The sequence below is a fragment of the Podarcis cretensis genome (genome assembly GCF_951804945.1).
Source record: "Podarcis cretensis genome assembly, chromosome: 14".
NCBI classification, from domain to species: Eukaryota; Metazoa; Chordata; class Lepidosauria; order Squamata; family Lacertidae; genus Podarcis; species Podarcis cretensis.
The window spans coordinates 55,516,134-55,537,021 of NC_137183.1; the positions used below are offsets into that span (position 1 = coordinate 55,516,134).

Consider the following 20,888-nt stretch of genomic DNA (forward strand, 5'->3'; position numbering starts at 1 on the left):
TTTTCTTTAGTTGCATTTAACACTTGATTGTAAAAAACTTCAAAGCAGTTCATCATCATCATCATCATCATTAATTTCTATACCACCCTTCATCCAAAGATCACAGGGCAGGTTACAATATAAAAACACAACAAGACATATCATAATAACAAACAAAAACAAGACACACCCAGTTTAAAAGGCCATAGTTTAATTAGCCAAAGGCCTGGGAGAAGAGGAACGTTTTTGCCTGGCACCTAAGGATATGCAACAAAGGCAACAGGCGAGTCAGATTTACAAGAAGATAAAACAATAAACTCAAGAAAAAACCACAACCCTGCTTTAAAACGTGCAAAAGTTAAAATAGAGTAAGAATATATCAGCTTCTAAGCCTCTGGGTAGGCATGCCTAGCTAAGAATGCTTTGAGCAGGTGCCAAAATGAGTACAGTGATATCAACAGGCAGGGAGTTCCAAAGTGCAGATGCCACACTAAACGATCCAGTTATTACAGGTGTGGAAAGGGAATTATGTGTCACCTGTCACAGGGCCAGTTCCACTGAGGGATGCGGTGGAGTGGGGAAAGGCGATCTCGTGGGGAATCTGGTCCCAAGTCGTTAAGGGCTTCATATGCAAACAGTGACACCTTGAACATGGCCCTGTAGCAAATGGGCAACCCTTGCCAGCCTCTCAGCAGTGGACCCAAACAAGGAGTGGGCTGGTGCCAGAGCCACTGGTTCTTCTTCTGCCGCCTCCTGCCCCTCTTGGGGTTTGGAAGGCGGGGCAGGAGACCTCCAGCCTCCTCCCAGCCCCTCCTTCCGCCCCTGCCCTGCCAGAGGAGCCCTTGAAACAGAGACGAGTGCGCAGGTGCCATTCATGCAGGTGACCCTGAGAGACGGAACCGGGCGTGGGCCCTGCTTCGCTGGTTCCCAGGACCAGGCTTTGCTCAGAACTGACCGACCTCCCTCCCTCCCTCCTCTTCTCAAAGGTTTGCGCAGAAGAGTTCAAGGAATTTGTGGAGAGGCTGAAGGAGAAGTTCAGCTCCACGCTGGGGAATCCCAGACCTGCTATTCCAGACACCCTGGAGGAGCTTTTCCGCAGGTATCTCCTTGGCCAAACCCCGAAGGCAGAGCTGGGTCAGGAGCCGGCAGTGGCCGGGGCCTCTCTGGATCTCTGAGAGGGTGGCCCTGCCTGCAGGAGCTGAGCTGCCCGTCTGCCGAGAAACCAGCCTGCTGTGGCCGGGGGAATTGCAGGCCTGGCTCTGGCCCATCAGAATCTGCCCCGGTCCCTGGCGGGTCTGTAGGAAGCTGCCTTCAGCCAGCTCAGTCTGGCAGGGGCTTTCTGGGGTTTGGGGCCCAGGGGTCCTTTTGGGCCACCTGCGTGCCGGGATAAAGGGAGATGCGCCTGTGTGTGCCACCTTGGTGAGATCTCCCCGTGGCTCCTTCCTTGCCCTTTTCCAGGTTCCGAGTTCTGGCCATCGGAGATGAAACGACCCAAAGCAAGAAAGAGGATGTGCTCAGCAGGTGAGGCAAAGTGGGCTGGGGAGAAGCATAAAATGCTTCCTTCTCCTGTTGGAAACCATTTGAAACTGAAATCCAGTATCCCCAAGTGCCAAGACACCCCCCACCCCACCCCCATTCCAGCTTCCCAAGCTGGGATCACATTGCTAAGATGTGGAGCGGTTTATTCATCACTGAAGTTAGGCTTTATCTTTAAGAAAGAAGGATCTGTGCTGCGAAGGTCGATTTCAGATTGACACAGGCTCTTTCCTTCCAGCATCGCCGACATCCACTTTCTGGTGCTGCAGAACTTGATCCAGAGCACGCTGGCCCTCTCCGACAACCAGATGAAGTCCTGCCAGTCATTTCAGGTAGAGAGAACCTTGGTCTGCTGAGGTGTGTGCGGCCCCTCACCTATCTTGGGGGCTCAAGGAAACATACTGGGGCTTGAGCATCTGCTGAGGAGACTGATGCCTGGGGGCGTAGGTGGGAAGACAGCTGGCCTATGCGCCTGAGAACGTATAAATAAAGGGACTTCTGGATGAGGCCAGTGGCCCCTCTAGTCTGTTGCGTTCTGAAGGTAAAGGAAGGACTGGACCCTGATTAATAAAATACACGCGAGGCTTGGCCAGCAAGACTCTGGGAGGAAGTGCGCATAATAATCTGCCACACCCTGGCCCAGGACCCTTTTATTAACAAAAGAACTCTTACACAGCATTTGTAAGAACTAATCAGATTTCCTCTGAGCGTTTCAAAAAATCCCCACGTGGGACAAGACAAAGTCAGATCAGGGGAATCCGTTTAACTACAAAGACGACTTTGAGCATGCATACATGTTTCAGAGTAAATAAAACAGGAATGAAGGAGGAATGCTTTTAGCAAACCCCGGAGGTCATAAACAGGCAGTAAACAGGAAAGGAAGGTAGTTGTAAGCGTGGCGAGGAAAAGGTCTAGGAGGCACTTCAAAATGCTGGCGAAATGATTTGGGCATGTTGGAAATGGCAAAAGGGGGCGGAAAAGATGCTTGAAAATACCACGGAAATGTTACCCTCCCCAAAAGCAAACAAACATTGAGAGATGTTATAATGGGGAGCTGAAGTTCCCAGCTCTTAGCTGCCTGCGTGTGTGTTTGTGTCCGCAGACCTTCCGCCTCTACCGGGAGTACGGGGACGACCTCCTGGTCAAGGCCTTCTTGGACTGCCAGAAGAGGAGCCTTGTGAACCGCCGGAGGGGCAACCACAGCCTGGGCCCCAAGAAGAGCCGGGCACTGCCCTTTGTGCCCATGTCTTACCAGCTCTCTCAGAGCTACTACAGGTCAGTGCCCTGCCTGAGGCTGCCAGTGCAAAGCAGAGGCTGTGGGCAGCCAGGAGAACCAAGGCTGTGTTGGGGGGAACACACCCTCCCAGGGGAGCCCAGGCGGCCCTTCCTGGGGGCTTCCCTCGCCCCTTTCTGCCTGGCATGCTGGAGCACAGGGGAGCCCCTCGCCCCTTTGTCCAACCAGGGGAACAGAAGGTAGCTTAGCTCTTGCGCCATCTTCCATGCGGCTGCCCTTTATGAGAGACGTCTTCAGGTATCTATAAAGGGCCGTCACATGGAGGAAGCTTGTGCTTCCTGCTGCTTCAGAGGGCAGGACCCCACCCAAGGGAGTCCAATTGCAAGAAAGGGCATTCCAGCTGAACAGTAGGAAGAACTTTCTGACGGTAAGAGCTGTTCAACAGACTCCCTTTGGAGGTTGTGAACTCTCCTTTCTTGGAAATTCTTTGGACGGCTATCTGCCAGGGATGATGATGATTCTTCTTCCTCTTCCTCTTTTTCTTGGTTTTCCAGATTATTACAAATTAGTCCAAATTACTTTTGATATAATACAATAGGTTCTCCCTCCTATTGCAAACATGCATCCATTACTTCCTCATGTAGCCAATTCATCCTTCTGTCACCTCCTCTTTAATTCTTCTCTTGATGTTAGTCCAGGGGCCAGCAAACCTTTTGAGCAGGGGCTGGTCCACTGTCCCTCAGACCTTGTAGGGGGCCGAATTATATTTTTTTGGGGAAATGAATTCCTATGCCCCACAAATAACCCAGAGATGCATTTTAAATAAAAGCACACATTCTACTCATGTAAAAACATGCTGATTCCCGGACCGTCCTCTGGCTGGATTTAGAAGGCGATTGGGCTGATCCGGCCCCTGTGCCTTAGTTTGCCTACCCATGTGTTAGTCCATTCTCACAGCTGACCTTTATTGTTTCCTTACATACTGCACCTTTCTTGTTTCTCATAAATGCATGATCCATTTCATGTGTGTAGTCCTTCATAAACGTTGTACTCAGACCTCATCCGCTGGGAGAGTTAATCGCTATCTTTCTTTGTGCATTCCATTCCCTCTGCTGTCCACCAACTTGCATACAGGCTGCGGCTATAAATAACTCCCAGATAACATCTCCACTCTCCGCCATTGAAATTCCACTCTGGGGTTCTTCCTCGGCACACAGCTAAAAACAAATCCTTTTTCACAAATGCAGCCTCTTGACAGATTTAATTAGTAGCTGTTCCTCTTCTCACTCGAAATTGCTCCCTTACACTCCTGGTCCAGTCCAGAGATAATTTCAAATGAAGTCCAGTCATCTTCAGTCGAGGGGGAGAGCATAATAAAACATTGTTAAATTCCCTGGAGGGCAGTGGAGATCGACCGCCATAAATCGTGACGTCAGCTGAAAACCTCTGCTGGGGATTATCTGCGATTCCTGCATTGCAGGACCCCTGGGGTCCCCCGTCCCCCTCCAACTCAACAATTCTCGGATTCTCTCTCCAGGGTGTTCACCTGGCGGTTTCCCACAATGCTGTGCAGCGAATCGTACCAGTTCCTCTCGAAGCTCCAGGAGGCCGGAGCGCAGGACCAGGCCACTCGCTTCTCTTTCAAGGACCAGGACGACTCCTTTGCCTCCGAGGAGATGGTCACCTTCCCTCTGGACGGCCCTGGGGGCTACTGTGCCGCCATCCTGGCCCTCTCCTCCCTGGGCTTGGTGTCTGTGGATGTGATGATCCCAGAGCAGATTGTGGTGGTGGACAGCACCCTGGTGGAGAACGAAGTCATTAAAAGGTGGGGCTGCCTTGGCACTTGGTTTGGAAGGGGGTGGCAGTGAGGGGAGGTAAACTGAAGCCCGCCCACCCATTTGGGGTGCACAGCAGCAGCAGCAGCAGCCCTGGGGCTCTTCCTCAACCCCTTTCCCTGAGGCCTCTGCGTGAGCTGCTAAGCCAGGGGGAAGAGGTTTTTCTGGTGGCTTTGCAATCCTGCTGAGGCCATTGACTGGGGTTTGGTACACGTGGGGAACGTGGAGAGAGAACAGCAAGCAGAGGCTCATAGCTGCTCTTCCACACTTCAGGCAGCAGCAGCAGCAGCGAGATCAGTGAGCTGCCTTTGTCTTGTGTTGTTGTTGTGATGTTTGTTGGTTGCAGCTTGCAAAAAGATCAAAAACAACTAAATGGCCTCAGCCCATTGCACCTGAAGGAGCGTCTCCACCCACATTGTTCAGCCCAGACACCAAGGTCCAGCAACAAGGGCCTTCTGGCGTTTGCTCCCTGCAAGAAGTGAGGTTACAGGGAACCAAGCAGATGGCCTTCTCGGTAGTGGTGCCTGCCTTTTGGAACACCCTCCCATCAGATGGCGAGGAAATAAACAAGACATCTCAAGGCATCCCTGTTTAGGGAAGTTTTTAATGTTTGAGGTATCTCTTTTGTTTAATAATAATAATAATAATAATAATAATAATAATAATAATATTCTATTGGGAGCTGCCCAGAGTAGCTGGGGAAACCCAGCCAAATGGACAGGGTATAAATAAATAAATTTATTATTATTATTATTATTATTATTATTATTATTAACTAGATAAACTAGAACAGATGGAAACAACTGAAACAGAAAATGTATAATGGTGGTTAATGCAAAAGGCCATTATGTCATTGGGTGAACGTTTTAGACAAGTCCTACGCGCCCCACAGAAAGATGTTCACAGGACTGTTTAAACAATGTTTGCAAAGCAGCGGTGTCCTCCGGGTGGAGAGCCGACCTCTGCTTCAGAATCCTTTCTGGCCAGAGGGAAACTGGCACCAGGGGACCTTGGCAGAGCAGCTATAGATTCCACAGCAGAATTGGCCACACACAAATGGCAAATGGAATACCACCCCAAATCAAATGTGCCAGAGCCGCTTTTGGTTTTAGATTGGTGGGGATTAACAGATCTTACATGTCAGTCCAGGAAGAATATGTGGCTCTTCTTTCCTCCCATTTGAGTTGCACAACCACCTGGGCAAGTTAGGCTGAGAGATAGTGTCTGGCCCGTGGCAACCCACAGGAAATGCTGCTGGCGAGGGGGGTTGGTTGGACTGGTGGCGGGAGCTGCTCCTTTGATGTAGCAGACCTTGAAATGGGTGGGGGGGATCCTGTCTGCTCCTTGCAGCCTGGGGAAAGAGGGGCTGGAGGAGGACGAGGAGGAGGACGATGACGAGGAGGACTTGGAGGAGAACGCGAGCAGCAAGCGGCAGATTGAAGTGAAGGCCCACCAGGCGTCGCACACAAACTACCTCCTCATGAGAGGCTACTATGCCCCCGGCATCGTCAGCACTCGCAACCTGAGCCCCACCGACAACATCGTCGTCAATTCCTGCCAAGTGAAGGTGAAGATGAGGAAGACCCCTGCCCAGGACAGCCTCTGGGCCCAAGGTCAGTCTGTAGGCAGAGGAGCTCTTCCTCACCTTCCCCCTGGCAGGGCGACGGCTTCGTCTGCCAGCGAAGGACGTGGGCTGCCTGTGTGTGTGTTGCGTTCTGAAAGCAAGGAAGGGTTTGGACCCTGATAAATAAAATACGCATGAGGCTTGGCCAGCAAGACTCTGGGAGGAAGTGCAAATAATAATCCGCCACACCCTGGCCCGGGTCCCTGTTATTAACAAAAAAACTCTTAACACAGCATTTGTAAGAACCAATCAGATTTCCTCTGAGCATTTCAAAAAATCCCCATGTGGGACAAAGTTAGATCAGAGAAATCCTTTTAACTACAAAGACTACTTTGAGCATGCATACATGTTTCAGAGTAAATAAAACAGGAATCAAGGAGGAATGCTTTTAGAAAACCCCAAAGGTCATAAACAGGCAGGAAAGGAGGGACAGGCAAGGAAAGAGTATTTACCATCTCCTTGTGAACTCTCTTCCTGGCCCTTAAGATCTATCTAAAGATTAACAAAAGCTACATCAAAGCTACCTTCTATCTTTATGTACTGAGGATGCCTGGTGAAGCAACCAGTCTGTTTTAGAATGCTTATATGTGCCTGTCAGGGGTAGAGAAGGAAAATGGCAGAGGTGCAGAGGCTTGTGGGATTCGACCAGAAATCGTGCCAAATGACGCAAGCCCAGTCAAAGCCATGCTTCCATCGCTGACACAGTGGTGTGTTGCATTTTTCATAATTCCTCATAGCAATCCCACCTGCCCCCCACATATGTGGCAGAGCGGCTAGCTAGGGTGGCCTGCCGGGCTTCCTCTGTCCTGACCCGCCCCATTTTGCGCTTGTAGGTCCACCAGATCTGGAGCACCTCCCCGTCGGAGCCTCCTGCCTCCCCATCGCCTTCACCAGGCTCCTGGGTGTCCAGGAAGAAGACTGCCCGGCAGGCCACCTTCTTCAGTCCCTGGAGCGCCTCTCTTACAGCCCTGCAGATGCTGCCGCCACCCTGGAAGTCTACAGAGCCATCGGAGAGGCTTCCCACTTTGGGGTGGCCACGGTGGACCTTGCCAGGCAGTTCCAGCCCTACGAAGTGGCCGGCGGGGAGCGTAAGCGGCTCTTGCCCCAGTACCTCCAGGTGGGTGCGATGTCTCGGGTGGATTTCGTCAGGTGGGAAGGGCTTATTAACGACAGTTCTCCTTCCTGTCTCACGTGCACGTAGGATTTTAAACGCTGGGTTAGCAGAGTTAAAAAGTCACCATCCCTTGCGACATTTAAAACAGAAACTAGAGACTAAGGTTAAATTAGTTTAATTTTGTTTTGTCCAGACAGTGATAGCGGGCTGGAATTTCCCTTCCCTCTCAATAAAGAATCAGGCAATTAACTGTATGGTAAGCGTAAAAACAATGTTTATGTGCTTTAGATAGCCTTGTCCTTGATTTCAGCAGTAACAGCAACAAATACAAGGCAGGCAAATCTACTTTTTAAGTTGCATTCTAAAAATCCAGACGGAATCTTCTCTCAGAGGAGAATGGACAGACATCCTGTTCCATCAAAGGTTTGGCAAGAAGAAGAAAGAGACTGAGCCAAGCAGAAAGGAGACAGTATTAAGATCTTTTGACTCTTTTTCCCACCACAGTACGTAGGGGATATGGCCTCAAAAATTGTCCTGTCTGGGAATTCTGCAACTTTGTGGGTCTTAACCCCTTCATATATGGCAAGCACAAATTGTCATTTGGACTGCAGAGATTCTCACATGATGATGGAGAGAGAGAATAATAATAATACTAATAATAATTAATATCCCGCCCTTCCCAGTTCAAAAACTGGGCTCAGGGCGGCTAACAACAAATTTAAAACACTTAATTGTAAAAGCAGCATAAAATACAGTATAAAAACATGAATAACAATAAAATTCAAAGTTCAGAAATCAATTTAGGGGAAATCCATCTAATAAGCATTAGATAATCCCCAGGGCTAGCTGGCTGAACTGGTCCTACTTGGGCCAGCGAGGAGACCAGGGGAGAATTAGCTGTGGGGTCTCAGAGCAGGGAATCTTCATAAAAGGGGAGGGAGAGGGAAGAGAAGGGAAATAAAAGATCAGGCCGAATTCAAATTGAAAGCCAGGCAGAATAGCTCTGTCTTACAGGCCCGACAGAAGGAGGTTAAATCCTGCAGGGCCCTGGTCTCATGGGACAGAGCATTCCACCAGGTCGGAGCCATCACTGAGAAGGCCCTGGCCCTGGTGGAGGATAGTCTGACTTCCTTAGGGCCCGGGACCTCTAAACTATGGTTATTCATGGACCTTAAGAGATCTAGTTCTGTAGGCTTTTGCTCTGATTCTCTTTGAGGGTGGTCCTGGTTTTCCTTCTCCCCCTTAGGACCTCATTGACCTGGAGCATGTGTTAGAAGTCGGCGGCCACACCACCCGGCTGGTGGCAAGGAGATTTGCCGGCCCCTGGCTGCTGCACTCTGCACGCCTCAAGGAGGATGGTGGCGAAGTCCTGCAAGGCAAAGACTCTGCTCTCCCGAAGGACCCAGCTGAGGCAGGAGAGACGGAGCTCAGCAGGGCTTCTCCTTCTGCTCTGTCAGAGGAAGAACCAGCGAGGAAAAGGCAGAAGACGGAAGAGGAGAGTCTGGATGGAGAAGCTGCTGCCCAAGGCACCCAGAGCATGCTGGGAGAAGGAGCCAACAGCCCTGTGGTCCTGAATGCCAGCCCTGGTGGCGCAAGGACTCCAGAGGTGCAAGAAGGAACGACCACACCAGAGCCAGGCTCCATACGAGGCTGCAGGATGGACGCTGTGGGGAAGGGCAGTGGGAAAGAGGCCTCTGGTCTGAGCAGCCAGGAAGCCGAAGACTGCGGTGATCGCACCAGGGAGCCACGCAAGGATCCCGTCCCGCAGCCGGAAGCAGCCCTTGGTGACTCCAGCGGTAGGTGTGAGGAGCCCCACTGGGCTCCCTCTCCACACTTGGCAGGCAGGAGAAACTTCAGGAATGGGTTGGTGGGAGCCTGCAGCAGGATCAGGCCAAAGGGGGCCCCATCCAGGCCCACCTCCTCTTCTCCTAGCGGCCAGCCAGGCAAGTCACGGTGAAGCCCCCAAGCAGGACCTGAGCACAACCCCCCGTCCCTCCAGCAACTGGGGTTGGAGTAATAGGGAGGCCCTTTGTGCAGAGGCAATCCATCCATCAGCCATTTTATTTGTATCAATCACTTGTTCCGCCTTTCCACAGTTTTAATAAATAATTTTTATTTATTTATACCCGGCCCTTCCCGGTTCAGAAAACCAGGCCCAGGGCAGCTAACAACAAATTTAAAACACTTAATTGATGCAACAGAAAACAGCATAAAATACAGTATAAAACGGGAATAACAATAAATTCAGAATTCAAAAATCAATTTAGGGAGGAAATCCATTCAATAAACATTAGATGATCACCAGGGCTAGCTGGCTAAATTAGTCCCACTTGGGCTAGCAAGGAGACCAGGGGAGAGTTAGCTGTGGGATCCCAGAGCAGGTAATCTTCATAAAAAGGGGAGGGGGAGGGAAGGAAGGGCTTGCACCATTTAAATAATTGAATAATTGCAAACATTAGAAAAGTAGTCATAAAAATACATTGAACATTAAAAAGTACACAACCAAATTGCACAATTTCCATGTGAACCATAAGATCCAAAATAAAGGTACAAAGACTTAACAGCACCAACGCCAACAAGACATCTCTCCCGCCCCCCAAAAAACCCCACAGCTTTTGTAGTCCGTCAGTCATGTCAGTCAGGGCCTCCCCCCCCCCCAGACCAGGTGGGGAAAGGCCTGCAAGGCCCATGCCGTGCCTTTGGCGTGCCTGCTGTCCTGGGGCTCCTGCAGAGCCATGGTGGGGCAAGACCACCAGTCAGTCCACAGGGCCTGCCGTCTTCTTGTTACCTTGTCAGTATTTTCTCTCTCTCTGTCGCTCTCTCTACGAGAATAATAATAATATTTTATTTATACCCCGCCCTCCCCGGCCAAGACCAAGGGCGGCTAACACCAAATATAAAATACAGTAAAAACATGTTGATTAAAATATAGGTTAGAATACAGTTTAAAATACAGCCTCGTTTTAGTGGTAGCCTATAGATCAAAGCCTTAAGGGGAGAAAACGTCAAATATTCCCCGGGGCCAACTATCCATGCTGGTTCTGCATGGGCCAGCATAAAGAGCCGAGGGGAAATTTATATACAAAATCCTATATAAGGGGTTCCATTAAAAAAATTGTTAAAAAAAGACCTGCTCCTTCCTGGTGGCTGCTTTTTGTTCCCCAAGCCCCTTCCACCTGCACGGGGCCTTCCTCTTCCTGGTTGTGCTGCTCATCCAAACTATCCATGCAGTTGTCACGCAGCCCAGCAATTTGAGGAGGTGGGATGGACCCCTGTTGTGCTCCTGGTGCCAGTTGTGCTTTCTGCTCTTTTCCCTAGGATGTTCTGCGGGGAAAGTATGGCAGGCAGAATACGAAAGGTGAGTGTGCAGATCAGATGAAACGAGAGAATTCCCTTTGCCGGAGCAGAGCTGCATCCAAAGAGTCACAACATAGATTAGAGGAGCTTCGGTGTTGCTTCAACACACCCACTTTGTAGTCGGAGGCAGTTAAGACATTAGCAGCCACATTCACTTGATTCCCAGGACGTGCACCCACCTCAGGAAGTTTTAGGGACTCCCAACTCCCCCATTGGTTAGTTTAAGAAAATCTTGCTGGATCCGACCAATGGCCCATCTGCTCCAACATTGTGTTCTCACCAGATATTCTAACGGAACACAGTTGGTCAGAGCCTGATGCTGACCACACCAAGGTCGCAGCCTCAGTCCCTGTATGGGACAGCTGCGTACTCCCTCCCAACTCTACAGCTCTGTGATCCTGCGAAAACCTGCAAGCAGGATCCGACCACAGGGGCACTACCCCACCCTCCTGCTGTTTCCAGCTCCTGGCATTCAGAAGCGGAAACTGGTATTCAGAAGCAAACAACAAGGTATTCAGGTTTTCCCCACCAAACCCCTTGAGATGTTCCTGCTGCTGCTGTGGCAGGATCTCAAAAGGGAACGAGGCTCCATTTGTGGATTTGAGGGGTTTTCAGAGAGGGACTTCCTGCTGATTCCAGTACTTCTGGGACCTCTAGTCAGCTGTATTGTGCTTTGGAGACCCAACCTGCCCCTGGGGGTTGTTCTCCAGGAGGTTGGCACCAGTCTTAAAGATGCCTCTGGCTCTTAAGTTGAGACGCGAGTAGGCCTGGCTGGGACAGACCACCAACAGCTGCTGGGATCTGCTCACTCACTGTGCTGCAGCCTTCAGCGGGACCTGGCCTTTGCCTGTGCGTACAAGTGCATTATTTGTTAAATTTGTTAGTTGTTTAACCTTGCCCAAAGCAACTTACAACCAGCCAACCAAATAACAAAACAAAAGCCCATATAATTAGAACCAAGAAGAAAAATAAAATCAGAAACATCCCACCCACTTCTAAAAGGCCAAAGATAATCAAAGGCCTGATTATAGAGGGAAGTTTTTGACTGGTGCCTAAAGATCAGGAATGTGCCAGTCAAGCAGGAAGCCACCCCAAAGAAGGCCCATTCTCATGCTACTGCCTTTCGTATTTCCCACACAAGAGGCACACAAATAAGATGATGGTCGCAGGATCCAGGTTGCTTCATGGGGGGAGAGGCTGTCCCCTTTGCCAATACCAGCAGTGGTTCTGCTCCTCTCACTCTCTCTCTCCTTGCACCACTCCTCTCAAAACAGCGCTGGTGGGAACATCAGCTTTGTCGGCCGTCCGTGGCGCATCGTGGACGGCAGCCTGAACAAGCCAGTCTGCAAGGGCATCATGGAGGGGGTTCTCTGCCACATCATGACCAAGCCTGGCATAACAGAAGCAGCTCTGTGCCACCACTATTTGGGCGTCCTGCAGCCGGTGGCTCTTCGGGAGATTCTGCAGGTATGTTTGGTCTCCTGGGGTCAAGGCGGATCCCCTCTGTCCAGGTGTTTCCAGCTTACCTGCATGTTGCTGCCTGGGTCCCTTCCCGGTGCTCAGCATGCAAGAACAGCGACCGTTGGTGGCAAAGAAGGGAACGGCCATATCTGTGCAGGCCCAGGGCAGAGGCAGGTAGTCAGCTAGTCCCAGCCTCTGTCTTAAAATAGAAGTTTATATATTTAGCCGCATTTGTTTCCCACCCGACTTCCAAGGCCAGAGTAAAGCACTTAGGCATTTTCTGGCAACTCCTATTCAGGAGATTTGGAGATGGAGCTGCACAATAGCTTTGGTTTTCTGCACCCTTGATGGATGCAGAGCAGGACCTGCCCACCCAAACTCCTATCATTGTTAGGGAGCAGAGCCTGGCTGTGGTGGCACAGGGCAAGGAGGGAGCCACCTCAGGAAAGGCCACGGTTCTCTTCCTGCATAGGGAAGGCATTTAGGAGGCACACTCCACCTTAGCATGTGCCCATCAGCAGCTGCTATTTTCTTACATGTTGGAAATGCTAAATGGACAGAACGGCTTGTACATCTCTCAATAGCTTCAGCCAGCGTGGCCAATTGGGATTCCAGCAACATGCAGACGGTCCAATTTGCTCCCCGCAATGAAACCACTGCTTTCAATACAGCCTACGCCCAACACTTTTAAAAAGGTTAGCATTCAGTAACTCTGTTTTGCTTTACAGGGCCTTGAATCTCTTGGCTGCATCAGGAAATTCCACTTGAAGCAGCAGAGAGCAGCCTCACTCTTCTCGAAGCCGACCCTTGAGGAGGTGGTTGGCAGCCCCAAACTGAGCAGCACGCCAGCCGTCTTCTATGAGCCCACCGTTGACTGCACCCTGAAAATGGGCAGGGTCTTTCCCTATGAACTCAACTGGAACAAGTGGGTGCAGATGGCTCCCCTGTGATGAGGCCTCTTTTGTACAGTAGGACAGTGAATGTTGTGGCGTGCTTTTGTTAATAAAGAGATCGTTTCTGTACCTCCTCCTGACTCTCAGCTTCTTGCTTGACCCTATAACACACAACTGGGAGGATACTGATGACGGTGGCAGAGTCTGTGGCAGCACAGGGGAAGCAGGTGAAACACCTGGACGGCTCCCACTGTGGGCAAGGCAGTGGCTCCTCTCAGTTTGGGGGAAGCTACTTTCATCTGTGGAACCTCAGCTCAAGCCAGCTTTTTAAAACGTAGCAGAAATGGCTGCAAAAAATTAGGATACTCCCCTAAACACCAAGCTCTCCAACTATTCCTCTTGTCCCTTTGAGCTGGTGTGCATTTTGGCTCCGGAATGTGTAGGATGCCAACCCTCCCTGCCCTTCTTCCACATAGAGAATGAGAGAACATGTTTGCAGCTCTTTCTCATATATACTGTTTATTATGTACAAAGTAGCAGACACCCGCACCCCAGTTGCCCAGTCAGCTCTACTGCGGCCTCAGTCCCTCCAGCGGTGTCCACACTGGGCGCTGCAGCACTTGTAGAAGGTGGTCATGGGCTCGTCAGCCGAGCGCGTCTGCAGCTGCATGAAGTAGGCCCGCGGGTGCTCACACTTGGGGCACGGCTCTGGGGGGGGGGAGGGAGACAAAGAAGAGGGTGTCAGGACCCGGTGGGTGGTGGAGCATCTCCCCCTCCGGGCCAGAGGGCGGCTCCTGGAGCCTCAAGCACCCAGGCTGGCCATGGCCGGAGATGATGAGGACCCTCAACCTGACAAGTGGGGCGCTTGTTTTGCATCTCCCCAAGGGCCTAGGAGAAAGTTGCCCTGCTTGGAACCCTGCGGATCTGTGGCTGCCAGCCAGTACTGATCATGCTGAGCCAGGTGGGCCTGACTCTGCGGAAGGCAGCTTCCTGAGCTCTCTTAAATCAGAGTCATGGGGGCCAGAACCTTCTCAGCGTGAGGGAACAAGCTACAGGGAACCAGGCAGAGGGCCTTCTCAGTGGTGGCACCCGCCCTGTGGAATGCCCTCCCACCAGATGTCAAGGAAATAAACAACTATCGGACTTTTAGAAAACATCTGAAGGCAGCCCTGTACAGGGAAGTATTCAATGTTTGATGTTTTATCATGTTTTTAATATTCTTTTGGGAGCTGCTCAGAGTGGCTGGGGAAACCCAGCCAGATGGGTGGGGTAGAAATGGGTTCCACCTTCCAAAGGGGTCTCCAAGGTTCTGTCCCGACCGTCAGCAACTGCAGGTGGGGCAGGGGGAGAGCGGGGCAAACCCGGGATAAGAGCTCGATCCCCCGATGCCTGCGAGGGGGTTGGCCTGGATGACCCCTGGGGGTCCCTCCCGACTCCCCTCTGGGAGACCCCGGCCCCCTTTCTCACCCCCCCCCCTTGGTACCTGCAGTGGAGTCTACATTCTCCCAGGCGGCGGCCCCTCCGAGCACATCGTCCACCTCCTTGAGCTTCGGGTAGCGCCTGCTTGTCACCTGAAAGTGTTGCAGAAATTTATGTATAGGTTGGGGGGGTTGCCCCTCCAGCAGATATCATGTACATGCAGCCCACGACCAAAATCAGCACAATCACTTTTGTGATTTGTCCCCACAAAACACTTCATCACAGTTTCTTCCTATCTATTCAAAGGGCCTTTGCTGCACAATACCAAATGTAATTTACTGATCAATGGATCTATGTACTGGCTCACTGGGAAAACTTCAGAAATTCATCTAGACATGTGAGCTCAGCTCCTCAGCAGCCCCTCTGCCTGAGGGATAATCCCTGGCATCCTGACACCTGAGTGCCAGACAGGTAGCCATTCCAGAAATAACCAACCCAGATGAAGACAAAAGGGTGTGATTAACTTGGCTGGGAAACAGGGAAATGCAAAGATCTCTTTTGTTCCACTTGATGGGTGTTTGGTGGAGGGCAAGGGGAACCATGGGGCAGGGTCCGGGATGCTCAGATTACTGCCACCAGACCTCCCCTTTCATGACGTAACCGTGATGTATGAGTGATGTAGTTTGGGGGGGGGTGTAACATGGGGATTAGGTAAAGGTAAAGGTAAAGGTAAAGGTACCCCTGCCCGTACGGGCCAGTCTTGACAGACTCTGGGGTTGTGCGCCCATCTCACTTAAGAGGCCAGGGGCCAGCGCTGTCCGGAGACACTTCCGGGTCACGTGGCCAGCGTGACATCGCTGCTCTGGCGAGCCAGAGCCGCACACGGAAACGCCGTTTACCTTCCCGCTGGTAAGCGGTCCCTATTTATCTACTTGCACCCGGAGGTGCTTTCGAACTGCTAGGTTGGCAGGCGCTGGGACCGAGCAGCGGGAGCGCACCCCGCCGCAGGGATTCGAACCACCGACCTTTCGATCGGCAAGCCCTAGGCGCTGAGGCTTTAACCCACAGCGCCACCTGCGTCCCTCCGACATGGGGATTAGCAGCTAATAAAAGTTTGGGTTCTCTTTTGTTGGGGGCTTCCATCTTGTTCCACCTGGTGGCAGGTGGGAGTCTTCCATCAAGACCAAGCCGCCTCCTGGCTGCTCTTTTGCTCTGGTCTTCCTGGCTGGCGTCCTTGTTTCTTGTCCCTCCGATTTCTCCCTTAACCAAAGAGAGAAGGGGGGGGGGAGAGCGGGGAGACCCCCCTCCCTCGGGGAACCCCCTCCCTACCTTGCGCGTGACGTTGCGCACGTAGGGGCACGTGGTGCAGGCGAAGCGGTGGCAGCGCGCGCCCTCCTCGGCCACCAGGACGTTCCCGCAGGCCGGGCAGAAGAGCAGCATGGCGCCCAAGCCACGCCCCTCGCCCAGGCACTTCCGCTTCCGGCCGGCCCCGGAGGCCACGCCCCTCCCCAAGATGGCGGCGGCGGCGGCGCCTGAGGCGGAGGAGTTGGAGGAGGGCGCGGTGGAGGCGGCCCACGCCGAGGTGCTGGAGCTGTGGCAGGCCGGCCTGGCGCGCCTGGTCCGGGACCCGCTGCTCTGCGACCTCCCCGCGCAGGTAGGCCGCCCGGAGGGGGCGGGGGCGGGGGCGGGGCCGGCCTGGCCTGTCGCTCCCCGGCGCTGACTCCGCCCCTCTCCCTGTCAGGTGACCCCCGAGGAGATCGGCTCGCAGGTGGCGCTCGAGTACGGCCAGGCCATGACGGTGCGCGTGCGCAGAGCCGACGCCCCCGAGGCCCCCATGCGTGAGTCGGCGTCGCCCCGCCCCTTCGGACCTGGCCCCGCCCACGTTCCTGCCTGGCCCGGGGGGGGTGGGCTGGATGACCCCCGAGGGCCCTTCCCAGTCTAGCAAACGCCCAGCAGCCGCCTCCCCCCGCGGCTTTATGCGCTGGAGCTGCAGGGAGCAATTATTATTAATTAATTTATTAATTAATTTATTATTTATATATATATATATTTATTTATATTATTTATACCTGTTTAGGGAAGTTTTTCATGTCTGACACTGTATTTTTTTTAATATTTGGATGGAAGCAGCCCAGAGTGGCCTGGGAGACCCAGTCACATGGGCGGGGTATAAATATTCTTATTCTTCTTCTTATTCTTACCCCACCCATCTGGCTGGGTTTCCCCAGCCACTCTGGGCGGCTTCCAGCAAAATATTAAAATATAATAATGCAAGCAAGCAAAGCCCTGATTGCCCTTCCAGCCCTTTTCCCCGCACAGAGCCCACTTTGGGAGAGCCCCCCCCTTTGCCACCCTCCCTCAGGTGGTGCTGAAGGTGTTCCCAGTGGGGGGGGGATTAGAAGAGAGAGTGTCCTGAGCACCTCCTGGGTCCTGGCAGGGTGATGACGACGCTTTCTTCTCCTCCGCAGCCGTGGTGGTGGTGCAGAATGCCAGCGTCCTGGACCTGAAGAAAGCCATCCAGCGGTTTGTGCAGCTGAAGCAGGAGCGGGCAGGGGGCATCCAGCACATCAGCTGGTTAGTTGAGCCCTTCCCCCTGCCCAGGACGGGTGGGGGTCCTCCTGTGTGACCCTCCCAGGCGGGTGGGCCAGCCTTTAGTCTCCTCGGATCGACTGCTCCCACCTGCCGGCCCTCCGCCCTCACACTTTCAACGGGCACCTTCTGTGCCAACTTTTAAATGCCTGCCGAAAGGCTTTGTTCCACCAGGCCTTTGCAGGCGGCGACAAGCACACCCCACCACAACGGTCTACTAGCGCCTGTTTTTAATTCTTTTCCTTTTAACTTGCTTGTTAAATATATTTATATACCGACGGATCAAAAAAAGTAAATCACCATGGTATGCAGCAATATAAAACCATACAGTAAAATCAATAAAAAGTTAAATGATTTCTGTTACGTAAATTACGGGGTGGGACACATCTTTAAAGCTTTTAAATGTTACAAATATTATGCAAAAAACGTATTTTGAATTGACAGCTCAGGGAAGTTGCCTAGCTTTAAAAATCGTATAAAATCAACTCCTTTGCCAGTTTCCTTCATTCCACCGCCAATTTGCTTCATTGGCCAAGGATTTGGAAACCACTGGGTCCCTTCTATAATCCCTCAAGCGGGAGGTCACATACTCACAGGAAGGTACTCCTAGGTGTCAATCGCTGGGCAAAGGCACTCCTCCGGACTTGCCCAGGTGGCAGGCTAGGCAAACCCAAGTTCTATGGTCCCTTTGTAGTAAGTAGGTGCTTAGAATGTTCTTCCCAATACATGTCCTGTATCCGCCTGTTGCCCCAACACATTCCTCCTGTGTTAATCATGTATAAACCTCCCCTTTTCTGGTGAAGCAATAATGTAGTGATGATGCTTAATGAACTGTAAGCTGGGATAAGATAGAAAGTTTTAAAAGTCCTTGTCACCCCATCCTTGGGGTTCAAAATTCCTCTTTGAACCTGTTGCGCAATAAACTTTGGTCTACAGCTGTTTGCTCCGGTTGGTGGCTGGACTCCTTCCTTTATTCCGCAGGGACCCGCGGGCTCTGCCCGACCAGCTGGGGGACTGAGCAGCCTCGCACCTAGATTTTGCCGTAAAAGTTTTACCGCGTGGTTTTATATTGCTGTGAGCCGCTGTGTTGTATTACTACGATAAAGCGGCATAGAAAGTATTTTTATAAATAAGCAAACCTCCCCTTGCAGGAAGTACGTGTGGCGAACATACTGCTTAACGTTTGGCGCAGAGAAGCTGACAGACGACAGGAAAAAGCTGAGAGAGTGAGTCACGGCCTTGGTGGGTCTCACCCAACTTGCATCATTTTGGGGCCGAGTCCCAGGGAAGGTGGGGGGAACACAGCTGGTGTTCATTACAGATTTGTGCGGGGAAAGGAGAGGAGCCCCAGCAGTCAGGCGAGGGCAGGAAACCAGCTGCCCTGGGACTTGGGAGAGCCAAAAAAGGATGTGTGGCTACTGTTCTCTTCTCCAGAAATAAAACCTTGCATTTGAAAAACTGTGGCTCTGGACAGGCTCAGGGTGGAGAAAAGGAGCAGGCTGGGGGTACAGCAGTATTCAGCGCAGAACTCAGCTGTTGAATTCAGCATCATGCGGCGCAGGGCTGGCCACCCACTCGGGTGGCTTCAAGACGAGAGGGGGCCAGTTCTTGGCAGATAAGATTAGTGGAAGGGGGAGAAAATCCCATCACTATTACAATGGCAAAACAAACTCTGTGTAGAAATTGACGGCAATTATTAGAGGCCACTCAAATCAGAGAATAATTAGAGAGTGGGATGGAGTGAAAAAATATGGTTCCGGAATTGAAATATTAATAGAGAATGTGTAAAACGTGCAGGGGTAAGCAAGAAAATAATAATAGAATCAGTTGAATAATTATTAAATTATAACAACACAACAAGATGGAAGAAGTAAAAATATTAAGATTACACATGGGGAGTGCAGGGTATATGGGAACCTATAATATCATTTATAATTTAATTTGTTAATTGTGTTGTATTTACATATAGCAAAGGGAAGCGTAGAGCAATTAGATTATATTTTAATTTAGGTAATCTAGGTAATAGGTTTGTGGTAGAAAATGAATATGGATTTTGAATTTGATGTTTGTAAATTTTTTTGGTTTTGAAATAATAATAATAATAAAAGACTAGTGGCCCTGTGGACAAAGGTTGTGGTCCCTGTGGATGAGCAGTGGGAAGCGGGGGGTGTTGTTCTGAGCTCCTGTGGGGAACAGGATGCTGGACTAGACGGGACAGTGGCCTGGTCCAGCTCTCCCCTGATGTTCCTTGGCCCTTGGGGAGAAGGGTGGGTGGGTCTGTCACGAAGGCAATGTGTGTATTTTGGCAGACGTGTAACGTGAGCAACGCTATTTTTAGGTACGGCATCCGAAACCGAGATGAAGTCAGCTTCGTGAAAAAGCTCCGGAAATGAGCTGCCAGGCAAGTCCCAAAATACCCCTGACCTCTTTGCTGGGTCTTCTGTTCCCCACTGCTGCCCCACGTCTCGTGCTTGGCTGCCTCTTAGCAGCTCTGCTGGGGGCAGGAGAAAGCTTGGGGGGAGCGGGGAGTCTTCACTCTTTGGGTCTGTTGAATGTCCTGGACAGGCAAGGAACAGATTCCCTTTGCTGAGAATGAAACCAGCACTGCTGAACTGAAATGTGTTCAGTAATGTGCTTAATGCAGTATCAGAAGTGATCATTTACAACATGGGTAGGCAAACTAAGGCCCGGGGGCCAGATTCGGCCCTATCGCCTTCTCCATCTAGCCCACAGATGGTCCGGGAATCAGTGTGTTTTTACATGAGCAGAATTTGTCCTTTTATTTAAAATGCATCTCTGGGTTATTTGTGGGACATAGGAATTTGTTCATTCCCCCCCCCCAAAAAAAAGAAATATAGTCCGCCCCCCCCCACAAGGTCTGAGGGAGAGTGGACCAGCCCCCTGCTGGAAAAGTTTGCTGACCCCTGGTTTACAACATGGTGAAAAGCTCTTGGGGGGGAATTGTTGTGCTTTTAAGCTGAGCATCTGGGGGTCAGTTTGGGAAATTGTTTTATTCTGTAGCTGGCAGGCAGAAAGTGTCCCCTCCACCAGCTGTGCCTGCCTTTTGGAGAAAGGTGGTATTGGCTTTGTCAGGCGGGGGGGGGCAGTTTTGTTAGATCCATCAGCCTTGGCTGTGAGCAGATGCTGAAGCCACAAGGTCCCCACAACCAACATGACCTCACCAGGATTGGGGGCGGGCAGGTTTTCTCGCTCTGGACCTGAATGCAGTGAGGTTTTGCAGTGCTCAAGGCAGAGGCTCTGAGCTACATTCAGCTGCACTCAAATACCTGGAGAGCCCAGCAGCTGCTTCTCAGGCCTAAAGGAGCCTTCGGCCCTTGTCTTCCCCTACAGGTGCCCTTTGGGGAGGCTTTCTGAGCTCCGCTTGGCGTTTCTGAAATGGGGAGAGGCCACTCTTTGAACGCGACAACTGTGACCCAGGAGCACTTCAGACTTGCTTTGCTTCCATCTGCTCAGCAACTGAGTCACCCGAGGGACCACTGCTGCCGGAAGGGGGCCGTCGTTTTGGACCCAGGAGGGCAAAGGTGTTTCCTCTGAGGCTGGCAAAGGCAGCTATGAGTCCAGGTTAGAAGAGAGTGGGCTGCCTGCGAACTGGGAGGATTTGGGAGCAACAGCTACACAGCAGCACCTTATCAGGGGGTGGCCAGTGCCCAGCCAAAGACTCTCACCCGCTGGAGGCGTCACCCTTAACTGGACTTTCAATAAAATGTATGAGCAAACGGAGTCGGCTGTGTTGTGATTTGGAGAAGCGGCTCTTGCAGAATGGGGGTAACGTCACCAAACCCAGGAGCAGCTTGCAGAAAGCGCAGCCCAGGTGATTTGGGGGCAT

At 51.6% G+C, this 20,888-nt stretch overlaps 3 protein-coding genes across 7 annotated transcripts in view; 2 read left to right on the plus strand and 1 right to left on the minus strand.

Moving 5' to 3' along the window:
* GTF3C1 (general transcription factor IIIC subunit 1) overlaps positions 1-13,167 on the plus strand; it is a 39,910-nt gene extending 26,743 nt beyond the window's left edge. For all 4 annotated transcript variants that reach the window (XM_079952251.1, XM_079952252.1, XM_079952253.1 and 1 more), the window contains 11 exons: positions 966-1,078; positions 1,438-1,500; positions 1,754-1,847; positions 2,618-2,790; positions 4,287-4,574; positions 5,935-6,197; positions 7,042-7,325; positions 8,569-9,118; positions 10,641-10,680; positions 11,954-12,146; positions 12,869-13,167. In XM_079952251.1, coding sequence (XP_079808377.1) covers positions 966-1,078; positions 1,438-1,500; positions 1,754-1,847; positions 2,618-2,790; positions 4,287-4,574; positions 5,935-6,197; positions 7,042-7,325; positions 8,569-9,118; positions 10,641-10,680; positions 11,954-12,146; positions 12,869-13,090 — 2,283 coding nt within the window. In that variant the 3' untranslated portion in view covers positions 13,091-13,167. The remainder of the gene's footprint in view (positions 1-965; positions 1,079-1,437; positions 1,501-1,753; positions 1,848-2,617; positions 2,791-4,286; positions 4,575-5,934; positions 6,198-7,041; positions 7,326-8,568; positions 9,119-10,640; positions 10,681-11,953; positions 12,147-12,868) is intronic.
* Positions 13,168-13,525: 358 nt separating this feature from the next.
* POLR3K (RNA polymerase III subunit K) lies at positions 13,526-15,905 on the minus strand. Its single transcript, XM_079952289.1, has 3 exons — positions 15,782-15,905; positions 14,517-14,604; positions 13,526-13,741 (listed from the first exon to the last, which is right to left on the minus strand). The coding sequence occupies exons 1-3, from the start codon at positions 15,890-15,892 to the stop codon at positions 13,614-13,616; spliced, it is 327 nt and encodes a 108-aa protein (XP_079808415.1). The 5' UTR covers positions 15,893-15,905; the 3' UTR covers positions 13,526-13,613.
* On the plus strand, positions 15,891-20,782 carry SNRNP25 (small nuclear ribonucleoprotein U11/U12 subunit 25; the record flags this gene model as incomplete). Of its 2 annotated transcripts, none has more annotated exons than XM_079952285.1 (6): positions 15,891-16,106; positions 16,194-16,290; positions 16,921-17,026; positions 18,193-18,267; positions 19,380-19,442; positions 20,393-20,782. In XM_079952285.1, the coding sequence occupies 5 exons, from the start codon at positions 15,891-15,893 to the stop codon at positions 19,432-19,434; spliced, it is 549 nt and encodes a 182-aa protein (XP_079808411.1). In that variant the 3' UTR covers positions 19,435-19,442; positions 20,393-20,782. The 2 variants fall into 2 exon arrangements, with proteins under 2 accessions (XP_079808411.1, XP_079808412.1); XM_079952286.1 differs by having other exon boundaries at positions 15,891-16,070.
* Positions 20,783-20,888: the final 106 nt, after the last annotated feature.

Coding starts and splice junctions, on each gene's coding strand:
- POLR3K (XM_079952289.1), bottom strand. CDS start 15,892: ATGCTGCTCTTCTGCCCGGCCTGCGGGAACGTCCTGGTGGCCGAGGAG. Junction 14,605..15,781: donor TGCGCAACGTCACGCGCAAG/GTAGGGAGGGGG, acceptor CAACACTTTCAG/GTGACAAGCAGGCGCTACCC. Junction 13,742..14,516: donor GAATGTAGACTCCACTGCAG/GTACCAAGGGGG, acceptor CCCCCCCCCCAG/AGCCGTGCCCCAAGTGTGAG.